This window comes from Terrapene carolina, unplaced genomic scaffold (genome assembly GCF_002925995.2).
Source record: "Terrapene carolina triunguis isolate 2854851 unplaced genomic scaffold, T_m_triunguis-2.0 Scaffold194, whole genome shotgun sequence".
Classification (NCBI taxonomy): Eukaryota; Metazoa; Chordata; order Testudines; family Emydidae; genus Terrapene; species Terrapene triunguis.
The window spans coordinates 3,729,288-3,754,355 of record NW_020664545.1 but is presented as its reverse complement, the minus strand read 5'-3'; the positions used below and the strand labels follow the sequence as shown (position 1 = coordinate 3,754,355).

Sequence of the window (25,068 nt, the reverse complement as noted above, 5' to 3'; positions counted from 1 at the left end):
GGGCTGGTGCGAGGATCCGAGGAGATGGGGAGGTGGAGTGCAGGGACTGATGGTTGGAACCGGTAGGACAGATGAGCTGTCTGCCGCACTGGGTGGTCAAACCCTACAGCCAGTCTGGCCCCTCCCGCCCTGCTCTGCCCGTTCCATTCCTGCCCCTCGTCGTTCCTACCCTGTGACGTGTCTCTTTCTCTCTCTCTTTTGTCTCATCCCCTTCCAGGTGCGTCAGCATCCCCCGTTCAAAATGCCCGAGCAAAGCAATGACTACCGGGTGGTGGTCTTTGGAGCCGGCGGTGTGGGCAAGAGCTCCCTGGTTCTGCGCTTTGTGAAGGGGACGTTCCGGGATACGTACATCCCCACCATCGAGGACACCTACCGGCAGGTCATCAGCTGCGACAAGAGCGTCTGCACCCTGCAGATCACCGACACCACGGGTAGCCACCAGTTCCCGGCCATGCAGCGCCTCTCCATCTCCAAAGGCCATGCCTTCATCCTAGTCTTCTCCGTCACCAGCAAGCAGTCCCTGGAGGAGCTGAAGCCCATCTACCAGCAGATCCTGCAGATCAAGGGCAGCGTGGACAGCATCCCCATCATGCTGGTGGGCAACAAGTGTGACGAGACCCAGCGGGAGGTGGAGACCAAGGAAGGGGAGGCCGTGGCCAAGGAGTGGAAGTGCGCCTTCATGGAGACCTCGGCTAAGATGAACTACAATGTCAAGGAGCTCTTCCAGGAGCTGCTCAACCTGGAGAAGAGGAGGAACATGAGCCTCAACATCGACGGCAAGCGGTCCAACAAGCAGAAGAGGACAGACAAAATCAAGGGGAAATGCAGCCTTATGTAAAGCACCGGACTGTCCCTCGTCTCTTCTCCGCCCTACAAGTTAAACATCGGTGTTGCCCTCCCGTCTCCCCCACTCCTCCCTCTCGCTGCATCGTATCACTGTGACTGCTCTGGGGAGCCAGCAGTGCACGCTCACCCGGGACCGTTTCCCTTTCCGATTCCACGCTCGGGACGTTCCCCTCCCCTGGCGACGAGGGCCACGGTCTCGCTCTCTGGAAGGGGGATATGCAATACTGGGGGCTGGGGCTGGATCGCACACGTGCATTTCGGTTTCGTTCGTTTGCAGCGAGATGAGGGACGCGTGGGGGAAGCTGAGGAAACGCCGCAGGAAGAAGACTCTCGATCAACGTTGCTCTCTTCTCTTCCCCACTCTCTGGCTTTTGACTCCGTCTGTGGGTGCAGCCCGCGGGGAGACCTGTCTGAGCCTTGGCATGGACACTCAGCCCTTCATCGATACACTCACATATTCCGGCACGAACTGAACAGAGAATGCTGCTAACACTGACAACTTTTAGCTGGGGCATAGTGGGGGGTGGTTTTTAATGCACGGGGGTCAGTCCTCATTTGGTTCCCTAATGCCGCTGAGACCCCAAATCTACAAGCGAGGGGGCAGAGGCTGCTCGCAAGACCCTTCCTTACCAGTCAAAGGAACACACACAATTCCCAAAGGGGTGATCTGATGTACGTCGCTTACCCAGAGACTTTGAAGGACTGGCAACGCGCTTCGTCCATCCAGGCTGGAACACAATCCCAAGGTCACCGCGGCCCTGCTGGGGGTGGGGCCGCTCTCAGGTTGTTTGCCCAAGTTCCAAGAGACGCTGGTTAATCACAAGGACCTGGAAGCCGACAAGGACACCTGGGGCGGGTACAATACCCCATCGGGCAGTGGCACTCAAAGGAGGGGTCTCTACGTTGTCGAAGGCCCTGGCTATTTGAACAGTGGGAGATACTGAAAAACAAAATGCATGTGATCGGCACAAGGAGGATTTTAGCTGGCCATGGCCAAGTTAAAGAGAACGGGACACTAGCCTAGGGGGAGCTGGCCAGGAATGGTCAAGCAGCGAGAAGAGACAGAACCCAGATGGAAGGGAGTTATTTACGCCGAGGCAGCTGTGAGGTGGCGTCCAGAGAGAAGTGATCCCTTTCTCACCCCCAGCATTTGCCTTTTTCTTTTGTTGTTGCCAAAATGCCAAGTGGCACCAGCGCAGCGTGAGAGGTCGGTAGTGCGGAAGTGACACAAAGAATAGCACATATCTAGCCAGCAGTGGGGGCGAAAGGGCTAGAGATGGAGGAGGGATGAGTGCCAGCACCTTGATGGTGTTTTGGACGCAATGTGGAGCCGGTGGGATTTTCAGGGCGTTGAGGGATGAGGGGCAAACTGATGGGCCGGCCTGGGCTGGGCTGGGCCAGGCCGGGCTATGCCAGGCTGGACTGGGCTAGGCTGGGCCGGGGCATGCATGGCAGTGCTAGGTTTGGCAAGAATCTCAGCCTGAGGTGGAAAGTGTGACTGGGGGCTGCCTTTGGAACCTCTGCCCCTAGCACCACTGTCTGTGCAAACCTCTGCCCCTAGCACCACTGTCTGTGCAAACAGTGTAGTTCCAGGTGCAAGCAGGCAGCCCTTGGTTCACAACAGCTGTTGGTGGTGGTGCAAAACAGGCAATGGTGCACACACAATGGGTGGAGGTGCGAGACAAGCATATGCACGCAAAAACTGGGCACCCGCAGGCTTGATTGCCCATTGGTGCTTGCACTAATGCGTGTTCTGCGCACATGCAGTTTCCACACTTCCCCTTTTGCACGCACAGTCCCCTGTTTTTGCTCGTGGACTAGGGGCCTGCTTTGCAAAGCTGGCTGGATCTCTCCAGCTAGAGATGTCTGAATCCCGAGCTGCTTCCTAGCCTTCCTCCCCCAGCGGGCACCGACTCTGCAGAGGGCCACGGTCCAGCTCTGTGACATCTGAATCAGGAGCCGAGTGGAGGGAAAACCTTTGCACTTAAACCCTCATACCAGAGTGAGCGAGCCAGCGGCCATGGATGGCACAGGGTCTGCTCCAGTGGGTACCACCCAGCTTAGAAAGACCCTCCTCCCTGCTCTCCCAGTACCACCCTCCCTCCCTGCCAATACACAGCAGCCGTGCGCCCCCTACCACTGGCATCCTTTGTAGTGACCCCTCCTCCATTTAAATAGCGCTCTGGTCTGCTCCAGGGACAGCCCCGAGCACTGCAGCAGGCAATGCCAGTACTACAGCAGGGGGCGGCCATGGCGGGGGTATTTTATCCCTACGCTCCCTAGGGAATTGCCCGTTGGGCCCCAGGTCCGACGGCTGCAGATGCTCAGGGGTAGCCGTGCCAAGTGGGGTGACCCCAGGCACATCCCAGCTGGACCCAAACCCTGCACCCAGCCCCTGTGGTTGTAATAGGCTGACCCAGAACTCTGCCCCACTCCGGCTGCAGATCCAACCTCTGCAGCCTGGGCCCTTCTCTGCGGCCGGAGCCCCTTGCGCTCAGCCCTGCCACTCACCAGCCCCCTGGACTCTTTAACCCTTCGCAGCCCGGAAGCTGCCGGCCGAAGCACAATGTGTGGGGCTCCTCAGGAGCCCTGACCTAGCACAATGGCGGGGAGCGCTGACGGGGGCGCCCCTGGGTTTGCGCTGCTGGGCCCCGGGGAATGAGGCCAGGCCTGCTGCACGCACCGCATGCTGGACTCTTAGAAGTCTTGCATACAAGGCAGGTCTGGACCTGGGCCCAATGGCCTCTCCCTCCACCCCTCCCCCAGCTGCCTTGTTGGGGTCGCCTGCTGGTGGCTTGATGCCACGGTGACGGGTGCCACTGGACATCACCACGGCCACACGGATGGAGCCAGTGAAGGAAGCAGCACGGGGGGTGGGGGCAGCCTGGCAAACCCCAGGAGAGTCCTAGTTCAAAGCAGCACCCGAAGGGGAGAAGTTCTGACCAGACTTTACCCCGTGCTCCAGTGGGGGGCAGGACTTGGCCACCTTGAGCCTGCAGAGTTGGGCTGCAAATCTGTGCGGGGCAGCCCGCCCCGGCTCAGCTCCCCTAGCGGGAGTAAATCCCCACTGACGTCAATGGGGGCTGCGTCGCTTTACCCCAGCGGGGGGATCTGGCCCCCTCCAGCCCTGCGTGCTCCGAGACAGCCACAAAAATGCCTAATAAGGGGGTGGGTCAGATCGCAGAGAGGGCAGCTGGGTGTGCAGCTGGAGGAGGAAGAGGGGAGGGCTTTGTCTAAACCCCCGCCCAGCCCCTCGCTCCATCAGGCAGGGCAGGATCTGGGGGCTCCCTTCGGCCCAAGGACTCCGCAGGAAGCAGCTGGAATCCCGCCAGGCACTAGCCGCGTTCCCTGCCGAGCCTGCTCCTTGGGTGGCTTCGCCAGGCGGTCCCCTCCCGCCTCCGCACCGGGGAAGGGATGTTCTGCTCGCCCAAACCCGTCCCCTAGGGGGCGCTGGGGGCCTCCTCACCGCTAGGGGCAGCTTGTCCACTAGCGAGTAGGAGGAGTCTCTCGGCATCGGGGTTCGCCGGCGGCTCGTTCCTCCCGTCCAGGCAGCCAGCCGCTGTGCTGCGAGTTAACGGGGAGGAGCCTTGGCTATCCCTGGCCCGGGGTGGGCCCGCTGGTGCCACCGGGGGGGGTTCCCAAGCCCAAATCCCTCCCGCGTCCCCTGGTGGAATCTGAGCAAGCGGCCTGCTCAGCTAGTGGGGCCGATCCTGATCCGTCAGGAAGAGCAGCCTCAGAGGGAACCCTTCCCCTTGGCGCTAAGGGGAGCTGGCTGGGGCCCTCGTTGAGGAACCTAGGCTCTGACTCAAGTGAAGCAGAGTCGCCCCCCTCAGCGTAGCCATGCTCAGCCCATGTCTCGGACAGCGGGAGCCAGGCTTGGGATGGCCCCATTAGCTTGTTACCCCCGGGGATGCCAGGTATCGAAAGCAAGGCACGGCCGAGGGGACTGGCTGGGGGCCAGGCCCCCAGCAGAAGTTTTGTCGAGGCGCTGACCTATCCACATCACCTTGAAACGAGGCCCAGTAATAATCATAACAAGGAGCAAGAGGTTCGTTTACACGTGTATCTCGCCCGGTCATATGATATTGAAGAGAGCATACTCCCAGCTAAGAGACTGGCGTCTTGAATATTGTATGGTGCTTTGAAACTCAACTCGTATCTTGCATTGTAAATACCAGTCCTGCCTAGACCCCCCTCTGACGCCAGCATGAGATCAGTAACTAGCTCCCATGCATTACTGGCTTTTTAAAACAAACCGAACAAAGAAAGAGAGAAAGAAGACGATATTACAATGTAGCCTTTATTCTAGAACTAGTCTTCCTGAAATAAATAAATTACTCCTGCATTCCCGCATGGTTGGTGTGATCAATGGCTTATAGCATGGCCTGGCTGGGAACATCTGATCTCCCCCAGGTGGAAGTATCCGGAGCTTGATCCCTCATCCGTCTGCGTCGGTCACTCCTGGACCAAGGGTCTTTGCAACCAGCCCTTTGGCTCGGCCTTGCCCAATTCTGTCACTTCCCATCTCCCCTGGGCGAGGGCTGCCGTGCCAACCTTGGTATCCAGCTTCCAACCCCTTCCTTCTAAACAAGGGCTCCGTGGCAACCTTCCCAGAATCCCTCCCCTGCCAAACGGCCCCCAGGAGGAGTGCTTCACCTGGGGCTAGAGGCTGCCTCCTTTGCCCCAAGGCGGGAGGTGCCTGCCCTAGACTCCACTCCCCCCCACCCCCCATCGTGGAGGACCCAGCTTTGTGCCTGGTCCGTTCCGCTTATGAACCGGCAGCTGGAACGCACCAGCACGGGGTTGCCCTAGGGCCACGAGGCCTGGCGCAGGGTCAACGGACAGGGCCACCCCCTCAGCCCAGTGCCGAATGAGACACAGCAGCCGAGTCCCACCTGTAAGAGCGGCCTCCCAGCTGGCCAGTCGCTTGGGGCCTGGAGCCACTGCCCTGCCACCAACCACCTCCGGAACCCCACCCATCAGCCCAGGTGGGACTCCTAAAGGGACCTCCCCCTTGGCAGCTGTCCGTCTCCTTTACCTGCTGGCATGGGGGGGCGGGGGGGTTACAGCACCTTGCTTCTTTATTAAGAGCCAGGCCAACCCACATTTTACCACCTGGCGCCTCAGGGCGGGCGTGCTGATAAAGCGTTGGGGATAAAGCGATAAGAAAGTGGGAGGGGAATTTTCTGCTCCAGGGGGCCTGCTGTCTTTGTCCAGGCAAGAGAGGACCCTCGGCCATAGGCTCCCACCCCCTGCAGGGTACAGAGGCTCCTGCATTCTTACCCCGCCACCCCTCCAACAATGGGCCCACGAGAGCAGCGTCATGGGCACTGTTCCCATATGGGCCCCCTCTTCCCCGTTCTCTGAGTTTCTACGGATACGGAGCAGCTGGCACCTGGACTCCACAGCTCGGTGAGTGACACGGGATCTTTGCTATGGGGCGGGTTGGTGGGGAGCCCGACACCTCGGTGCTCGTCAGCCCTAGAGTCACCCCCGCAGGCCCCGAGCTCCAAAGTGGGGGTGCTGGGGCAGGGAGCAGGAGGGGTCACTGCCAGGCACTGGTGCGCTGCTCAGTGAGGGCCCTTGTCCAGGCAGAGGCAGGACAGGTGTGAGAGAGAGACGGAGCGGGAGTGTCTGAGGGGCTCAGATGCATTTGAGTGTGTGTGTGTGTGTGTTTGTGTGATGGCGCAGAGAGACTCTGTGTGTATGTGTGTGCGCGTGCGCCCATGCTGCTGCGGTGTGTGTTTCTCTATAGGAGCCAGGGGCTGGGAATGTGCACAGGGCCCCGGAGCCAGGAACAGCGCCTGGCACCCGCTGGGAATCTAGGAGGCAGAGGCCGGCTCTCGGGTGATGTGGGTGAGGAGCTCACCTGTCCCCTTGCCCCGGCTGGGCAGGGACATTGATCCAGGGTGGCACACAGTGCCCAGGGTAAGTGTCTCCCAGCATGCAGTGATGTCCCCCCTCCGCACGCATCAGCTTTGGGAACCTGCTAGCATTACACCCAGGAAATGGATGCCTTGCACTGCCCCCCACACACACACATCGGCCTAGTATCGGGGCTCAGCCGGGGGGGGGGCACACCTAGACCTCTCATACTGCTAGCTGGAGGGGGGCGTGGTGTGTCAGAGTGGGGTGCAATATGCCCCTCTGGGGGACAATGTATGGGGGTGGTGTCTGTAGGGCAAGCAGGGGGTGAGGGGTCAATACTGAGATGATGGGGCCTTAGAAACCCCCGGGGGCAGATCAGTGTTATTTATTCATGTTTCTGGAGACCCCAGCTGAGCTCAGGGCCCAGGGTGCCAGGCGCTGCTCAGACACACAGGGAGAGACCGTCCCTGCCCCGGACCGGCCGGCGTAGCTAGCCCGGCATAGTTCCCTGGGGGGACACTGTCTCTGGGACAGCTGTGTGAATCCACCCTCTGCCTGAGTCCAGATTGATTCCCCTGTCCTAGACAAACCCACAGCAGAGGAGAGCGATGCAGGGCGTTGGGGGGGGGAGAGAGGAAGTGATTTGCCCAAACGACAACCCCTGTGTGGGGTGAACGGGGCAGGCGAGGTGCATGGGCCAGATGGGGGCAGGATGAGAGGGGAAGGGGGTGTGAATAGACACAAGCAGGTGTGCATGCATAGGAGCGTGTGTGTGTGTGTGTGTGTGTGCACACGCACCTGTCCGTGTGTGCACGTGAATGCGTGTGTGCGCGTCCCTGTGTGCGTGTGTGTGACGGTGTCACAGCTGTGCACGCTCTCAGCCCCTTTCTGTGCCAGCGCCCGGCCCCTGCCGCTCCCCTCGCCAAGGCAGGTGCCAATCACCGCCCCCTCCCCCTCTCTGTCAGAGCGCGGTGGCAGGTTCCCCTGAGGGGAGAGGGGCTGGCAGTGCTGGGAATGCGTCATTCGGCCCGTTGCCATGGAAACCATCTGCTCCCTGGGTGTTTGGAAGCCGGCTGCTTTGGGCACGTGGGAGATGGGGGGGTTGGGGCTCAGGTGAGTGGGGGCGGCTGGAGGAGAAAGGGGAGCAGGAGATGGCGAAGGCTGGGGAGATCCTACGTTCACCCCCTGCAAGGCCAGAAGGGTCTGATCCCTGGATCGCCCGGGCCGGAGAACAGCCCCCAGACCCTTCCCAGAGCAGAGCTGTGAGACAAACAGCCCGTCTGGATTTCAGCATTGCCAGGGAGGGAGAACCCACCAGGCCCTGGGGCATTTGTTCCAATGGCTAATTACCCTCACTGAAAAATGCACACCTTGGATCCCGTCGGAATCCGTCTGGCTTCCACGTCCAGCCATTGGAGCGTGCTAGCCCTGCCTGCTGGATCCAAGAGCCCATGTTAAATATTTGTTCCCCACGTAGATACCTATGGGCTGGGATCAAGCCACCCTGTAGCCTTCTCTTTGCTAAGCTAAACCGACTCTCGCTATACGGCAGGTTTTCTAACCCTCTAATCATCCTCAGGGCTCTTCTCCGACCCTCTCCAGTTTATCAACATCCTTCCTGAGTTGGGGGCACCAGAACGGGACCCAGGATCCCAGCAGCGGTCGCCCCAGGGCCCCCCCCCAATCGTTTTCAGAGGCACCGCTTCCCGGGGCAGAGTCCCCCCTCCTGTAAATATGCCCAACACGCTTTGTTCTTCGACGTATATATTTAAACCCAGCCGTATTCAAACGCATCTTGTTTACTTGCGCCCCCCTGACCAAGCGATCTAGTTCGCGCTGAATCAATCCGGGACCTGTCCGCTCCATTGTTTACCACGCCCCCAATTTTGGGTTATCTGCAAACTTTATCAGTGATGCTTTTGGGTGTTCCTCCAGGTCATTGGCCAGGGGCTTACACTAGTGAAATTCGGAGGGCAGCCTTTCACACCCCCCTCCAGCGATGACCGGGGCCCATATTGCCCGGCCCAGCCCCCCACTCATCGCATTGCAAGTTCTCAGTCCCACCCTGGTCTCCTTCAGCCCTGCCCCAGGCCTCTCCCTCCAGACGGGTTCGGTGCAGGTTTCCCCGGGATCCTCGCTTGCTTTCCCTGCTCCCATCTGTCGCCTCGAGGGGCCTTCACGGGATTGCCCAGTGCACGGCCTGGGAACACAAGCCAGACCCATGCTGACCTCAGCCCGTTTCTGTGAGGCTGCAAGAGCCAATGGACCAACCTCTGCTCTGTTCCAATGGGTCTATCCGCTTAGCTTAATCGGCTTCCTCCGGATTTATGCTGCTGGAGCTTCCATCAGGATCTGGCCCCTCATTCAATCAGCTGCACGCCTTTCATCTCCCCGGCCTGTAACACCAGCCAAACCAGAAAGCAAGTGACTTTTACCTGGAGGGATTTATGCTTCACAGTCTACCTGCTACCTATTTCTCATTAACACTGCAGCGATTAGCACTGGCGAGGGAGCGGGGCTGGCCGTTATCCCTGTGCCACAGGTGTGCACATCAGCTGCGTAGGTGCAAAAAGTGCCCATGGATTTACTGAGCTTCCTCCTCCTCCGGGCTGTTCTTCCCAACCTGGCTGGTGCCTTGGCTGGATGGCAGGGGTCTCTGGGCTCAAACGGCAGCAGTGCTGCGGTCTGTGTTAGAGCAGAGAGAGATCCCGGCAGACCGGTCCGGGGGCAGCGCTTCGCGGTGTGAATCCAGGCTCACGGCCCCAGGGAGCCAAGTGCTGTACAGAGCCCGTCCCTGCCCAGGTGGCTGAGACAGACAGACTGGGGAGCGCACGAGGTGATTGTGCACGATGTAAGGAGCAGCCGCCGCACGCCAGCTGCCCATCCCCTGCCAGGGGCACGTGGAGAGATGGAAGGACCCCCCCTCCCCCAGCACACACACACACACACAGCACATCCACCTCCCCATCACACTCACACGCACACACCCCAGCACACAGCCAGGACCCAAGACCCCCTTCACTCAGGCAGCTCTCTGAGTCCAAACCTGCCCCTGAATTCTGTGGCTTGAGCCCATTTCGACGTTGCAAAGCCAAGCAAACCCCCAAGCCTGAGCCGGTCTCATCAGAGGCTGCTGTGCAGGGAGGCAGGGAGGACAGAGGCAGGCGGCCTCGCTTGGCGCACGGGGAAGGACTTGCCCCCCAGAGATGGCCTCGTTCTACGGCAGAAGCAAGCTGAGGTCCGTCAGGAGCAGGTGGAAGGGAGACCGGCCAGCAGCAGACTCCGGGCACTGCTTGTGCATAACCCTGCTTAGCCACCAGAGGGGGGAAACAGCTTCCAGGCCGAAGGATGTGACTGCTGCAGTTCCTAAGAGGTTTTTTTGAGGGGGCAGCTATTGCTTTTGCTTGCACGATCCCAGCAGGGTTCCCCAAATCCCCACTGACCCTTTAGAACCTGGGCATCTCCCCGGTACCCGCCTCAGGCAGCCTGGCCCTGGCTGCAGCCCCGGAGGGGCTGGGGAACGAGTGGGGAGCCCCCGCACATGAGCACCGTCAGTGGTTCTGATCCGGGTTGCCCCAAGTGGATTTGCTGTCGTCGAAGTGACATCAGTAGGTGGCAGGAGCACAGAGCCCAGGGCCTGGAGAGGGCATGAGCAAGGCTCTTGTCAGGGAAGGGTCAGTACTAGCCCTACAGAGGCTCTACCAGAGCCGAGGCTCTGCCAGATGCCAGGGGCTGGGTTCTCTGTCTGCAGGGAGGGGCTGTGTGGAGACAGCAGGGGTTTCAGTGAGGGGGGCTGTATTTTCCCCCACTGTTGGTTGCAAAACCCCAGTGAACTCCAGCTGGCCGGCAGTGTCTGCTGGGCCCCTTGAAGACTCGGTATATGCGGGGGAGAGGGCAGGGGATCTGCTGTGAAAGGGTCTGATCTCCCCAGCTCTGGGGCTGGGAGCACACGTCCCCTGCAATGGAGACGCTATAATGCAGGGTGTGTGATAGACATAGGATGGATGGATGCTTCCCACCATCCCCGAGGGCAGGAGCGTGCTGACCTCATGGCAAGAGGGAGCCCTGCCCACGCCCACCCCCCGCTCCGCCTTTCCCTTGGCTGCTGCAATATCTGCCGGCAGGGAATGGAGACAGTGGCTCCCAGCGAGGGGGCACCGGATCCCTGCTGGCTGTAGAGCTGCCAGTGCGTTTGTAGTGGCCCTTGCCAAGCCCAGCCTGGAGGCGTGGTATTCTCCCAGGAATAGCAATTCCCTGCACTGTGTACATACAGACACCAGCTAATCCCGAGCAGGGCTGGAACCTACGACCTTCTGCTCCAGAAAACCCCCCTCTTCCCAAGCTAACGGAGAGTCTCTTAGGGCAGCAAGCTAGGGCTGTCACCCACTAGAGGGTTTTGCAGACACACCCGCGTGAGCCAGGCTGGCACAGCATCCGGCAGGGGGCTGCAGTGCCCCTGCACCCAACCCAGCATGTTAACATAGCCCTGCCGCTGCCAGCTCCAGGGGCATCTCCCTCCTCCGCTCTCTCTTGGCTTTTCCCTTTGGCTCTCAGGTCTTTGCTATTCCCCCCTGGCCTCAGCCCTGTATCATCCAACATCCCCAGCGTGGAGCGCCTTGGTTTCTCAGGCAGGTTCCCGCCATGCCCAGGTGCCAGGCCTGCTCAGGTGCAAAGCAGAAGGTGCAACGCCAGAGCCAAGCTGGCTGGGGAGATGTCCCTGTGCTGGGACGGCTGCATGGGCCTTGGCTGCCTCTAGCCATCTGGCCACACCTGTGAAGCATTTAATGAGCCAGGCTGGCTGTGTGTGGAGTGGGACTTGGGGCTTCCCGATGGACCACGTGTCTAGACTGGGCCTTGGAACTGGCAGCCCCGGGGAGAGCAGGGTTGGATTTCCAAGACATACTGGCCCCTTCCCTTTCAGGGATGAAAATTCCATAGGGTCATGGTCATGGCTCCTATAGGTTGTGTAGGGTCTGGCTGCATATGGCAATGACAGAGGCCCTGATTCTCCATCCCTCCCCCCTGCACTCATTTACAGCATGACAGAGTGGGTGTAGGGAAGGAGGAACTGGGTCCTGTGCTCCCCATCCCTCTAGGCTGAACCGGGTCCTGGCTTCATATAGAACAGATAATGCTTTTGAATGGGGAAACTGAGGCACAGAGCACTGTAGTGACCACCCCAAGGCCAAATTGATCAGTTCTAGGGCCAGATTTCCAAGGACTCAGCACCTACAGCCAGGGCCAGATCTTCAAAAGAGCTCAGCGTCCATTTATTATTTGTATTGTGGTAGCACCTACAAGCCCCAGTCATGGAAGAGGACCCTGCTGTGCCAGGCACTGTACAAACACAGAACCAAAAATGGTCCCTGCCCCAGAGAGTTTTCAATGTAGGTATAAGACAAGTGACAGAAGGTGGAGACCGACAGACAGACAGACAGAGGAGTACTAAAGATACACCTGCACTGCAATAAAAAACCCATGGCATTGAGTTTCAGAGCCCAGGTCAGTTGACTCAAGCTCATGGGGCCAGGCTGTGGGGCTAAAGGTTGCAGTGTAGACATTAGGGTTTGGCCTGGAGCCCGGGCTCTGAGACCCCCTCCCTATGTGACAGAAGATATCCCTCTGTCCACACCTTGTGAGGGATCATTTTAAAAATCCTAATTGGCTGGTCATTAGTGTCCTGATAGAACGTGTGTGACAACCTTGCCTGGGAAGTTATAAGATTCCACTGCATGGTGTTAATAACTCACCTTCCGGACTGAGGTTGGCGAACAGGTCTGGCTCCAATCAAGCAATGTGTGCAGAGTCATCAAGCAGGAAGGGGAGACAAAGGAAACTCGAACAGCTGAGAAAAAGCAGCAGGGACCATCCTTCCCCATAGTCCTTTTCTCTCCTGGAGCCAGATGGAAACGGTTTTCAAAAGGTGGACTGAAACTCTAAAAAGGAGGGGTAAACACTTCAAGGCACCGCTCCCTCTCTCTGGCCACTGCAGTCACAGCATCTGAAGGCGAAAGAAGCAGCGTTGGAATGGGGCAAGGATCCTGACCTAAGAAGTCAGACCGCTGAGAGCATGTGGTGAGAAAACTTGGCTTTGAATTTAACATAGTGTGTTAAGTTAGGCACCAGGAGTGTTTTAACTTTAGGTTTTTGTAACCAGTTCTGACTTGTATGCCTCATGACTTGTACTCATGTAAAATCTCTCTCTTGGTAGTTAATAAACGTGTGCCACTGATGTATCTAATCCAGTGAGTTTCAATGGAACTGCCTGGGAAACTCCAGGTGGGATGGCAAGTTACGTGCAAGTTATTCTATTAAAGAAATAACAGGCTTTATATAAATTTGCACTGTCCAGGAGAGGGCTGGGCAGTACCGGATATGACTGGGAGTACGCTGGGGTCACGCTTCAGTGTAACCCAGGCTGGATGGCTGCAGCTCACATGCAGACATAACTGGGAGTGACTTGCATGCTGGAGGCTGTTTGAGAGCAGCCCAGGCAGGAGGCTACCACAGCAAAGCACTGTCAGTGTCCCCCCAGGTTAGAGGGCAGGAGTGACACACCTCCTCATTAGTCTGGATTCTACCTGGGTACGTCACACCCTCTTGTGGGATTTCAGAACCCAGCCCGAGCCTGAATGTCTACACTGCAATATTTAGCCCCACAGACCAAGCCCCAGGAGATCAAGTTCACTGACCCAGTGTGTAGACATACCCAATGAGACAATCCTGGTCAGCTGATGGGCAACACTCTGCTCACCAGAGGCCTAACCATTGTCCGTTTCCTCGTAGCATCGCAGCAGAGGAGAGTTGGGGGGAGGAGGAGGAGGAGGGGGCTTGGCAGATTTCTACAGGGAGCTCGTCCCACACGTGTGGGGAGGCATGGGCGAAAGGCCAAAAGTGCGTGTTGGAAAATTAAACATGCAGGCAATGAAGGCTGGCGTCATGAGCCGATGGGAGGCAGGTGGCGATGTCTTGCGAGTTTATTTAGGCACCCAAATACGGATCAGATTTCCAAGCACGCAGCCCCCAACACACCAAACTCTTGAAAATCCGGCCTTGGGTGCCTGCCCAGTGTTTACAGTTTTATAGCTGCGCCGGCGGCCTTTGGGGACCCGAAGAAGAGCTCTGTGGAGCGCGAAAGCTTGTCTCTTTCGCCAACAGGCGTTGGGTCCATGAACGATACTCCCTCCCCCACCTTGTCTCTAACATCCTGGAACCAACACCACTGCAAACCCGCTGCCTCTGTCAGTTTCAGGCGCGATTTATTTTGCTTTCAGTCTTTTGAAACAACCACTGACTTAGTCCCCACTGGTCACCACACCCTTCCCTTTTCCCATCCTCCCGGCTGTCTCATTGCCCTAGTCTCCTCCTCCGCCTTTCCACTTTTGCAAACCCCCGCCCACCCAGTGCTCCTTTCATTTATGTCACACGATTGAAGCAAAAAGAGAAGCTGAAATAAAATAACAAAGTTCCTTGCATTCTCCCCCCCCCCCCCCGACATCAAAGTGACACATTCGGCTGAAGACAGTGGTTCTGGGAGTCCGTGCTGCAGCGAGATGATGAAAGAGGAGTTTGTGCATTATGCATAAAGGACTAATTTCAAACTGCACGGGGAGACGGCAAGAATTTTTCCCTCTTAGCTCTGCCAGTCGAGTCTGCTGTCTCCCTTCCCCTTAGTAGTGTCCCTCCCAGATGCCAGTGGAGGGACCTTTGCCCTTCACGTCTGATGTAGGCATGGAGCCTGGATTGATCCACTGCTGCCTTGTGAGGGCTGAATCGCCAGTTCTCCTTTCAGATCCACACGGCGGATCTTAGCTCTGAGTTGCAGGTACGTCAGGAGAGCCAGGTCCCGGCAGCGCGCTGACCCTGGGCGGGTCAGGAAGGAGAATTCACTTTTCCTTTTTGTGCTTCGGGCCTTTGGCGGGGTTTATATTTTCCTCTTTGCGAACGATTGTGAGGGAAAGCAGCAGCAATACAGACCCAGAAGGGCATCTGGGCAAAGGACAAATAAATACAGCGGAATCTGGGGTGCCAGTGTTTAACACCTTGCATCCAAAAGATTAACCCTCTCAAAGCCATTTTCCAGTGCCAATGTGTCTGGCCTCTGTTTATGCTGATCAGTTGTGAAGATACGATGTGGAAAGCGATCACTTTGGGTGTTTTTTTAAGGTAGGAAAAGAATTTCAGCCTTTGTGGGAGCCGTCCGGCTGCAAGAAGAAAAAGTTAGAGCACCCATTAGATTAAGGTTCCGTTTAGGAACAGTTTAGAAAGGGTTAATGATTATTAGGATGTTATAAGCGTATTAAAAACATGAGCAGTGTGTGTCATAGGTAGTAATAAGCACATCAGTAGAAGGTGGTTATAAGCTACAGTTGGAGTTTATAATGAGCTATCGGCACAGATTAAAACCTCTATTAACCATTTGTTAACCCTTTATGAACTGTGGACCTTTCATATAAAGTGTGAACAAAAGTGACAGCTGGTGGGAGTCACGTGTAGAGCCAGTTAGATCCTGACAGATGTTTAGCAAGCACTGGTAGATTTCACTGTCCTTGCACCATGAAAACATTGCTTCTGCCTGGCCTGGGACGTTAACGGGCACGGTTACCTGACTCACACAAGGTCACACAATACATCTGAATGGAGATTAGAGCCCAGCCAGGCTTTGCGTTGCTACAGCAGGTCTAGAGCTGATCCATGCGAGACTCAGGACTCCTTTGTTAACCATGTTGGCCTGCCCTGCCATGACCCAGTAAACAGCTTCAGTGCAAAAAGCATCTGGCTCGCTAAGTATTTCTTACTCACGACATAGTAGACACATTAACATACTAAGTACGGAAAAAGTACACCGTGTATACCATAGCCGCTGCTCCTGCAGCTGCTGTCCTGTGGGGCTGGCTTGGCTCAGCTCCCTGCTTCGGGGTGGTGCAGCATCTGGGGTCCCAGTGCTGCTTGGGGGGGCGGGCCCAATTTGTGTGAGCGGCGTTTCAACCTGGCGCATGGGGCCACAGCACCACTCACTCCTCTTTGGTCCATCTGGCCCCCCACACACTGCAGTGCCCCCCCGCAGAGCCTCCCTTTGACTCAATTTTGGGTTGTGACCCATGGGGTGAGAAACCTTGCATTGGAGCCCAGCCTAACCACGTAACCTGTCTGGGTCTCTCTTCCCCATCTGCAACCTGCAAAGTACCAGTTCTTACTTCCCCACCACTCACCGCAGTGCTCCTAAAATCCTGTACAGCCTCAGCCATCATTGGCCAGACCAGCTCTGGGCGCGTTCTCACGGATCACATGACTCCTTATCCAACTGGCTGCTGGATTTTTGCAGTCCTGCTTAAAAATCAACGCCACTCCTCCTGGCTGAAATGTTGCCTGAAAGAGGCTTTGATGGCCCAGTGATGGATGAGAAGCTGCTGTGTGTTTATTTATGAATACTGATCTGTAACAATGGCAAGATTATGGTAAGGGACCCAGGCACAGATACTCAAAGGATCCATTGAAATCCATGGCAGTTAGGCACTGCAAAACCTTTGAGGGTCTGGGCTCTGGGCAGTGAGGTACAGCTACTGTATAATGATGGTGGGTAATTAGCATTTCCTGTATGACTGTATTGATCCAATTTCAGAGAGTTCTGGAAGGAGCATCACAGCAGATCTAGATGCGGGCGCCCTGGCACACACTTGAAAGACTGTTTGCGTCAAGGAACTTGTCTCTGGGAAGTTGCAAGCCTTGTTTTTGCCAAAGCTAGGAGCCTGGAGAGCAAAAGAACAAGGAAGAGTTAAAAAGCACTTCTCAGGGGTTGTGATGTTGGAGGGCTGGGCCTTTAAGGGCTGAGCTTCCCAGCCTGAGCATCTGGGCGGGGCTCTGTGACCCTCTGGTTGTTACACTCAGCTGGTGGGAAGGAACCCAGACAGAATAAAGCAGAGCTTTGGCAAGCCCCGTAAGTGCTCATTGAACACACCTGGGGTCACTTGTCACAAGCTGTCTCAGGAGAGGGAGAGACGCTGCAGGGGGAGTCTAAAGAAGTGGGGCCTTCCCAGAGGCAGGGTACGGGAAGCCTTAGGGAACAGTTTGAGACGCAGGCTGGCTGCTGTATTGCTTTAACATCTGCATTCTCGGAAATCCTTCGCTTTAGGAGGCCGTCTGGTCACTGTGTCAACCCAGGGGGGCTGGAACACCTTGTACGGTGGGGGGGAGGGGCTAAGAGCCATTGAATGAAACTGTAAACACTGCATGTGATGGAAACCACTTCAAGCCAGGGGGAGCAGCATCCCCCCCGCCCGGCATCCCTAGTTCCAGCACCTGTCAACCACTGACATTGCTCCTGGAGGGAGCAGAGCGGCAGGGTCTGAGCGTAGGTCAGGCCTGCTGAATTAATCCCAGGCGAATGCCAACCCAGGGGCTGGTCCGAGAGGGGAAGAATTGTGTGATTCCACCTGAAGCCAGGGGGCGGCTCTGTCAGAGGCTGCCCTGGCAATGCCAGGAGGGCCCCGAGATGCCGTTCCCTGGGTAGCTGACAGCCTGAATTTTCAGACATGCTGAGCAATCTCTGCTCCCAGTGTAGTTAGCAAGAGCAGCAGGCGCTCAGCACCTTTGCAAATCAGGCCGTTAGTGCTTTCCATTAGTCCCACTTTGAAAACTATTTGGCCTTCTGACACGTACAAAAGAACTGAGTTGGCACGGGGGGAAATGGATTTGGGGAGAAATTGTGCATGGACCTTTCTTTCTCCCTCCCTCCCTCCTACTTAATGGGAATACACAAAGGGAATACCTCTGCCTCTTGTTCCCCCTCCTTACTGAATAAACAACCTTAACTCTGCCCCGTAGTGACATCACAAGGGGGAAAATATGGAGTGAAAGCTAATATGGCTTTAATTGAATCGGGGCTCACATGCCTTAATCATAATTATGTGGTGCTTGCATGGCATTGCTGCGGTTGGTTCAGGTGCTTTGTGGGCATTTCCGTATCTTAATGTGTTTGGATTGCTTTTCAGTGCAGCCTTCACTCTGAGTTTATAATGCTTGCTTTTAGGACAATGATAACATCCCTCTGGTGTTTTTATCCTTCAGTTGCTGATAGGTGCTCTCCGTCTTAACGTACTGTAGTTTATTTTGGCTGAGAACTAGTCGTAGTTTTGTTGGTGGGTTAATTCACCTACAGCTTAGAGCAGAATAACGAAGCACAGCCGGGGCTGGAATAGCAGCATGTTCGATGCGAAGGGATGGCCACTTTCCCTGGGTGGTGTTGAATTCATTTCCTAACGGGAGAGCGTCTATGAGTAATAGAAAGCAATAGATCTGGTTGATGGGGGCTGCCCCTCCCTCCAAGCAAAGCTAATCTGGCCTCCACTGGCAGATGGCATGGGCACGCTTTACCAAGCAGGCGGGTGGGGGACTCCAGAGACCGGACGCAACAAGCAAGGAGCCAAATCCCCAAGCTTATTTATCTTCCTTTTCCTACACAGAATTAGGCTGAGGTTTACCGAAAAGCCTGGCTCCTAAATCACTTAGGCACTTTTGAAAATACCAGCTCGTCAGGGGTAACATGCATGCTGTCCAGAAGAGTTTAGCTGGGAACCCCTAAGGATTCTAGGGGTTAAGAGTTGGAAATCCAGCCTTTAAGCCCTGATCTAGCACAGCGTTTAAGCACCTGCTTAACTTTAAGCACCTAGATCATCCAGGGATGGTGAAGTGAAGCAAATATTTAAGCACTCTGCTGGATGTGGGGCTTGAATTATTTAAATTTTTACAGGGTGGGGTTATTTTTTTGCAAATCTATTGACTCCTCGTTTGCTACACGGGAATAATATTAAATTACGGTCGGGGAAAGAGTATAGCGAAAGGGCTCTTGTTACAAATCTAATTGACTTTTCTGTTGATTAGGCTCCAGTGCTCTCGGGCTGGAAGAGTAAAATTCGTTTGGTCATTTCACCTATTGGTTCTCGTTCATTTCCCTCGTGCCCTGGTGAGATGATGCCACGTCTGTTATCCCTTCTCAGTCCAATCCAATATCCTGCAAAGCTGGGAGCGGCATCTGGCCTTGGGTTTAGCAACGGCTGTGAAGGATGATTTAAACTCATTTGTGGCCGAAGCAGATTATAACACCGTTTGGCCAGTACAGATGGAGCCAAACTGGATTACAGCTGGGGTTAAGAAAAAAAATATCTGTCTCCCAGCCCAATCCTGCAAACACATGTTAACTAATGGGACTGCTACTGGAATTACTCCTGGCAGTAAGAACTGCAGCTGGCCACACTGTTTGCAGGATCAGGCCCTTGGTTTGGCTGGCTCTGTTCACACCGGCGGGGAGATCCTCAGCTGGCGTCAATCAGTGTAACTCGGTGGAAGTCCGTCTCTGCTGATTGACACCAGCTTGGGGGTCTGGCTCAGTGTCTGGGCCCCGTTTTGTTCTAAGCAGCGAGTTGTGAAGCACGGCTGTTGCCGTCCGCAGCGCGTGGGGAGGCCTGCTCTGTGCAGGGCGGCACTTGGACACAGGGGCCCGGAGTTGTGTTCTGCACTGTAGCAGAATAGCTTGTGAGCAACAGAAATGGGGACTCCAGTGATGGCAGCTGCTCCCTGCAATACCCCTCCCTGCTGGCAGCCCCTGCCATGCCACCTGTGTTAATCTCCCTCTCCAGCGACTCCTCCTCGGAAGACAAAAGAGGAGGCTGCAGCCGCGTGGCTGGGGGAAACAGCTGCTCTGTCCCCATTCACCTTCTCCTGCCCCACGGCGGGGCAGCTGTGGGATGTCCCTCACCTGCCTGCCTGCTTCTCCCCTTTCCTTCTCCTTTCCTCTCCTCTGATCTTGGCGCCCCCCCCCCCCCCTCATCCTGGCATAGGACTGGGCTAGCAAACCTCCCCTGCCTATTGCTGGGCCGGGGAATCTCTCCGCTCCCCAGGCCTGGCTGCAGGGAACTTGTAAACCACTGGGGATGTTTTTTTTATTTTCTGGGGACATTTTTTATGGTGACTGGCAGGTGGATTCTTTGTTCTTTTTATTCATTTGTATGACGGTAGCGCCTGGGCCAGGACCCCTGTGTGCTAGGCGCTGTACATTATCATTGCTATTTATTAGGTTAGGGCATAAATAAATATTTATTTATTAGGGGATTCCGCCCCGAGTGGAATTTGGCTCTCAGCCATTGCTAGACCCACGTCTCTCCAGGGGCCATGGGTCAAGCTCGGGGGCAGGGAGATAGCAGCTTGCCTAGCACAGGCACATGTGTGAGATTGTCTGGGCTGCCTCCTCCCACTTACCGTGATGTCTCTTTGGAGCCCGGTGGCTGTTGCCGTCAGGAGCCTGGGACATGCCAGATGCAATTAAAGCCTCAATTTTCCAATAGGTTTCCCAGCGTCTGTACAGCAAGGGGAGCTCCCCTCCTGGGGGACGGTGCAGATGGCTGAGCCGAGCAAAACGGGCACCGTCCCATGCGTGCTGGGAAATAAACGCGACGTTGCGGCGGGAGGGGGGGGGAGACTATTCCCCCTCTTGGCCTTGCGTGGCGCGGGGAAGTGGATGGGAGTCTAGATCCAGGGTGGGGCCTGACTCCTGGGGGCTCCAATTGTTGTACTTGCCAGCTGGTGGCCAGACGCTAGCATGGACCTAATCGATTAGACACATCCTACATCGGGGGCTCGCTCGGTGTTCGCCCTGCATGCACTGGGACCCCTGGGGGCCTGTGGGCAGCAGCTCCGTCGGGCGAGTTGGGCTGAGCTTGCCCCAGCAGAGCAGGTAGGAGCCACTCTCCTGGTTGCAGGGGCTGGGCTGGCCTGGGGGTTGCCTCCCTCTAGCCAAGCTGGGAGGAGCAGCCATTGGAGGCTGGCGAAGCGTGAGGTGGGCCGCGCTGATCCAACCCCTCTGCCCCTGCCCCAGGTGGCTCTTCCAGAACCCAGGGCTGGATTCTGGGCCGCATTTTGCAGGAGGTGCAAACCAGGCAGGGACGACAGGGGGCATCACCTCGCCCTTACGCCCTCTGAGCTCTGGGGCTGCTCTCCTGGAATGCAGTGCGGCCCAATCACATGCGCCCAACATGGGTGCCTCTCATGGCCTGGGCATGCTGCTCTACCAGGAGACGGGGGTGGCTTTGGGCTGCTCTGCTAGCCCCAAACCAGTGGGAACCCTTTGCACCAGGAGTGTGGCCTGGGGTGATGTTCTGCCCTGGGCACCGGGGGAGTAGCCCAGAGGAGCCTGAGTAGGGCCAGAATTGGGCGGCAGGCAGCGAGTCCCCAGGCCGGCAGATGGACGTGCCCGAGGGATGCTGTCTCCTCCTCTGCGATAATTGTCTGCTTTCTGGATCAGTCACAGTGGGCTCAGGGCTGCAGTCATCTCCCGACGGTTGATTAATGGTCCCTGTCTGGGATTCACAGCTCGGTGAGCTCCAGAGCCTCCTGTGACTGACTGACGGGTGAATGGACAGCCTGTCCCAGGAGCCGCTCCTCCTCCGCAGCCCAAGGAGAACAAGAGCGATGCTGTCGGCAGGGATCTCAAAGGGCTAAGTCTCACCATGCCCCTGTGAATGAGCTGGGTAACTCGCTGTATCAGGCCTGCTTCTCAGAAGGGGAAACTGAGTCACGGGCGAGTTAAGTGAGGTGCTCTAGGTCACCCAGCAAGACAGTGACAGAGTTGGGAAGAGACCCCAGGAGGCCAAGATCCCAGTTGCCTGCTGCAACCACCAGACTGCTCTGGGCTGGGATCAGCCCTAACCCGTTCAGATTTCTCTGTCTCTCTGTGTAGCTGGCTTCCCACCTCCCAGGACATGCTCTCTAGGGGCAGACAGCCTCTCATGAGACCACTGCTTGATCTCCCCCTCTCCCCATAGAGGTTCCAGGGCGGGAATCCCTGTGCTTCCTAGCACTCAGCCCTCCCCAGTCCTAGGTCCAAATGTGAGCCGTGAGTCAGGGAGACAAAGGAAGGACACCACCCACCTAGTGATTCTGGATCTGCAGTGCCTCAGTCGCCCTCACCCGGTCATGACTGGCCGGGGGATGGTGGGATGTTATATAAAGCCTTGATTCATTCTCCAGCCTGGGAGCCCCAGGGAGCATGACTTCCTGCACCAGAGGAGGCAGGCAGATGAGTGATCCTCCCAGCTCCCGGTCTGATTCACAGGGCCAGATCCTCCCTCTCTTTTCACTGAAGCCGATGGGGTGACACCTGTGTCCATGACCAAAGGGTCAGGCCCAAAGGAGACAGTAAGCAGAGGTCTAAATAAGAACCAAGGGCCTGATTCTCAGTTCCTTGGGTGGGGGGCAAGGAGGCTTTAAGCCACATTTGTGCTCCTTGTATACTGGGGCTGTGCAGGAGCCTACCTGACCCTGGGTGTAAGTTAGAGCAGCCTCAGAAGCTGCTCTAAACTTAGCTTTGTTTCCCCTGGCCCTCGTAATGAGTGTCCTGCCTGGGTTAGGATAAGGCACCTTGGTGATTTGTCTGTGTCTGTGGGGCTGTGTGTGTGGGGAAGCTTTGCCCTGCTATGCTTGTTCAGTGGAGTATGAGAGGGCTTCAGCCTCTCTGGGGCTGTAAAATGGGCATCTTCCACCAGCTCTCTGACTGCTGTCAATAACATCCCCCTTCGCCTAGCTAGAGAGCTAGACTAGGGAAGGGTGGAGGAGGAATAAAGGTTTTATTGGCACATGTGTGGGACGGTCCCTTTCCTCACCAGCCACGATGGGGCTATGTGTGGGTGAAATGCTGGTAAATTTCACACCAGCCGGGGCTGATATTTAAAAGCACAAAGAAGTGAAATATCAAAAATCCTCCACGGAACCCCGAACTCTTGCTCTATCCTGCCGCCTGCCTCTGAGAGGGCCTCATGAGCTGATGAGATGAGTGGATTCACAGAAAGGTACAGAAGCTGCAAGACCGAGCCCGGGCATCTTGCTGTTGGAGAGGAAATAAGACAGTTACAAACAAAGTTGCAGCCAGAAGGATGGGATGCAAAAGGGTTTGGTTTTCTGGTCTCCAGAGACGCTTTATAGCAGCGTGAGCGCCTGTCATCTAGTTGCATGGACCATGAGCATTTGCCAGGTGGCTTTGAAATGTCACCTTCCGGGCACCTCCTTTGGGAGTCAGCTGAGTCTAGTGGTTAGAGCAGGGGACTGGGAATTAGGAAAGTCATTGCTCCCCACTCTGCTGCTGACTTTAGGTGTGAGGTTGGCTGTGTCACCTCACCTCTCTGTCTTGGTTTCCCCAGTCTGTGGAGTGGGGTTATATTTATCTATCTTCAAGGAGCACGTGGAGAACCTCAACTGAAAAGTACAGCAATGCTAGTGCCAAGGATTTTAGTGGCAGTGCTTTATTGCTCACTCCAGGAACCAGTGTGTGTGGGGGTGTCTGTGGGGGGTTTCTTGTGCTGGGAAATGTCATGGGGCAGGAGTCTGCCATCCACAGCATTGGGACCAAAAAATAAATTAGTAAACTTCAAAATCAGTTATTTATTGAAGATGAAATTCACCCCTGTGCGTAGGGCCAGCACCCCAGACTGCAAACCCTTTGTGCCCATCCGGGACACAGTGAAATGTTCAACGCAGGCTTTCTAAAGGAGCTCTGTTTTCAGCAAAGGGACCACTAGGGGCACCAATGAGCACACTAGAGAGCAAGGGGCTGCACTACACTAACCTAAGGGTATGTCTACACTACGGGATTAATCCGAATTTAGATAATTCGAATTTGGGAAACAGGTTGTATAAATTCGATTGTGCATGGCCACACTAAGCACATTAATTCGGTTTTTAACCACATTAATTCGGTGGTGTGCGGCCACACTACCCCATTAATTTAACCACAGTAATTTGGTGGTGTGCGGCCACACTAACCCTAATTCGAATTAACAAAATCGATTTTGGCGCTACTCCGCTCGTCGAGGTGGAGTACAGAAATCGATTTTAAGTGCCCTTTAATTCGAATTAACTGGCTCTGTAGTGTGGACGGGTGAAGGGTTAATTCGGATTAACGCAGCTAAATCCAAATTAAAGTCGTAGTGTAGACCAGGCCTAAGCTTTCTAATCTGTACTCTTGTCAAGGGCTAGATGGTTTTCTCCTGAACAGGCACCATAAGGAGAAGATTGGTTCATGGACTAACACACCTGCATTCCTTTGGCACAGTCTTGTCACTGCAGGTGCAAGGGCCTTCTCCTCTGCAGCTTCTGACATCTGGGATAGATTTGGGGTACCTCCACCTCGTTTACTCTCCATCTGACTCCAAAGCTCAGATGGCATGTGTGCCCTCTCTTTCTCAAGCTCTGGCTACCTCTTTTCCCTCTGCTGTCACTCATTGGCGCTCTACCTGCATTGCTTCACTCTGGAAGGGATTTGGGGACACAGATAGCATGAAAGATGGACAATGAAATAAAGGTGAATGTAGATTTTGTTTTAATGGCTGGATATTTTTTTAATGGCCCAATTGATTTATTTCTAGTCCAATACAGCTAGGGTGACCAGACAGCAAGTGTGAAAAATCGGGACAGGGGGTGGGGAGTAATAGGAGCCCATATTAAAAAAAAGCCCCAAATATCAGGACTGTCCCTATAAAAGCAGGACATCTGGTCACCCTAAATACAGCTCAGTTCTGATCGCCTTGCTCGTGGTTAACGCGGCAAGCGTGCTTGGGGCCAGGGCTGCGCCTAGAGTGATACGGCCAGTTTGGGGTGGCTGGGTGGGCGAGGGGCATTTCTGTACCGGCGAAAGCCCCAGTGCAGACGCAGGGATGTGGATTTGGGCAGTGCTGGGGGGCCTGTTTGAGAGCCCTTGGCCCTGGTTTGCAGAGGCTGGGGCCCCACAGGGTGGGCTAGTGGAGCTAATAAGACACAAATGAGCCCAGTGATGAATAAACCCAGATGTGGGTGAGGCGCCTGCTTCAGAGCTCAAGCCAGATGTTAATTGCATGAACACTTAACAATGAATGAAACAACAGGGCTCACACAGTGGCTAATTTAAATACATGTAAATAAACCCCCATCAAAAACATCAATGCAATTATCACATCCCCCCCCCGACCACATTGCTTATCAATATTGATGAACTTCATTTGAATGCCCCGCCTTCTTTTGGCTCCTTCTGCGCTGATTGGCTAGTTCCCTTGTCACTCCCTGGCCCGCCTACCGGCCCCTCCTCTCTTGCTCCCCGTTACTTGGAGGCCCCGCTAAGAAGGGTGCAGCCTAACCCGGCGGCTGTGCTGGGCCCCGCCTTCCTTGTTGGGGTGCTGGACGCCGATTGGCCCTCCCGTGCCGTCAGTCACGCCGTGGGGGCCCCCCCCGTCCCCGGCTGGGGCTCGGCAGCAGGTTGGGTTGCGCGGCGGAGGTTGGTGTCTGAGGCGGCCGCGGCGGCGGGCTCCCCTCCTCCGCCCCCTCGGTGCCCCGCGC

The 25,068-nt window shown here is 56.0% G+C and overlaps 2 protein-coding genes across 2 annotated transcripts in view; both read left to right on the top strand.

Moving 5' to 3' along the window:
• Positions 1 to 237: 237 nt before the first annotated feature.
• Positions 238 to 3,261, top strand: DIRAS1 (DIRAS family GTPase 1). The gene has a single exon (XM_024210193.2). The coding sequence runs from the start codon at positions 242 to 244 to the stop codon at positions 836 to 838; it is 597 nt and encodes a 198-aa protein (XP_024065961.1). The 5' UTR covers positions 238 to 241; the 3' UTR covers positions 839 to 3,261.
• Positions 3,262 to 24,867: 21,606 nt separating this feature from the next.
• The window catches only part of GNG7 (G protein subunit gamma 7), a 129,103-nt gene continuing 128,902 nt past the window's right edge, over positions 24,868 to 25,068 (top strand). Inside the window, exon 1 of the mRNA XM_026655087.2 lies at positions 24,868 to 25,006. The gene's annotated coding sequence lies outside the window, so the exon portion shown is untranslated. The remainder of the gene's footprint in view (positions 25,007 to 25,068) is intronic.

Excerpts from the sequence above, each read along its gene's own strand:
- DIRAS1 (XM_024210193.2), top strand. The coding sequence starts at position 242 with ATGCCCGAGCAAAGCAATGACTACCGGGTGGTGGTCTTTGGAGCCGGC.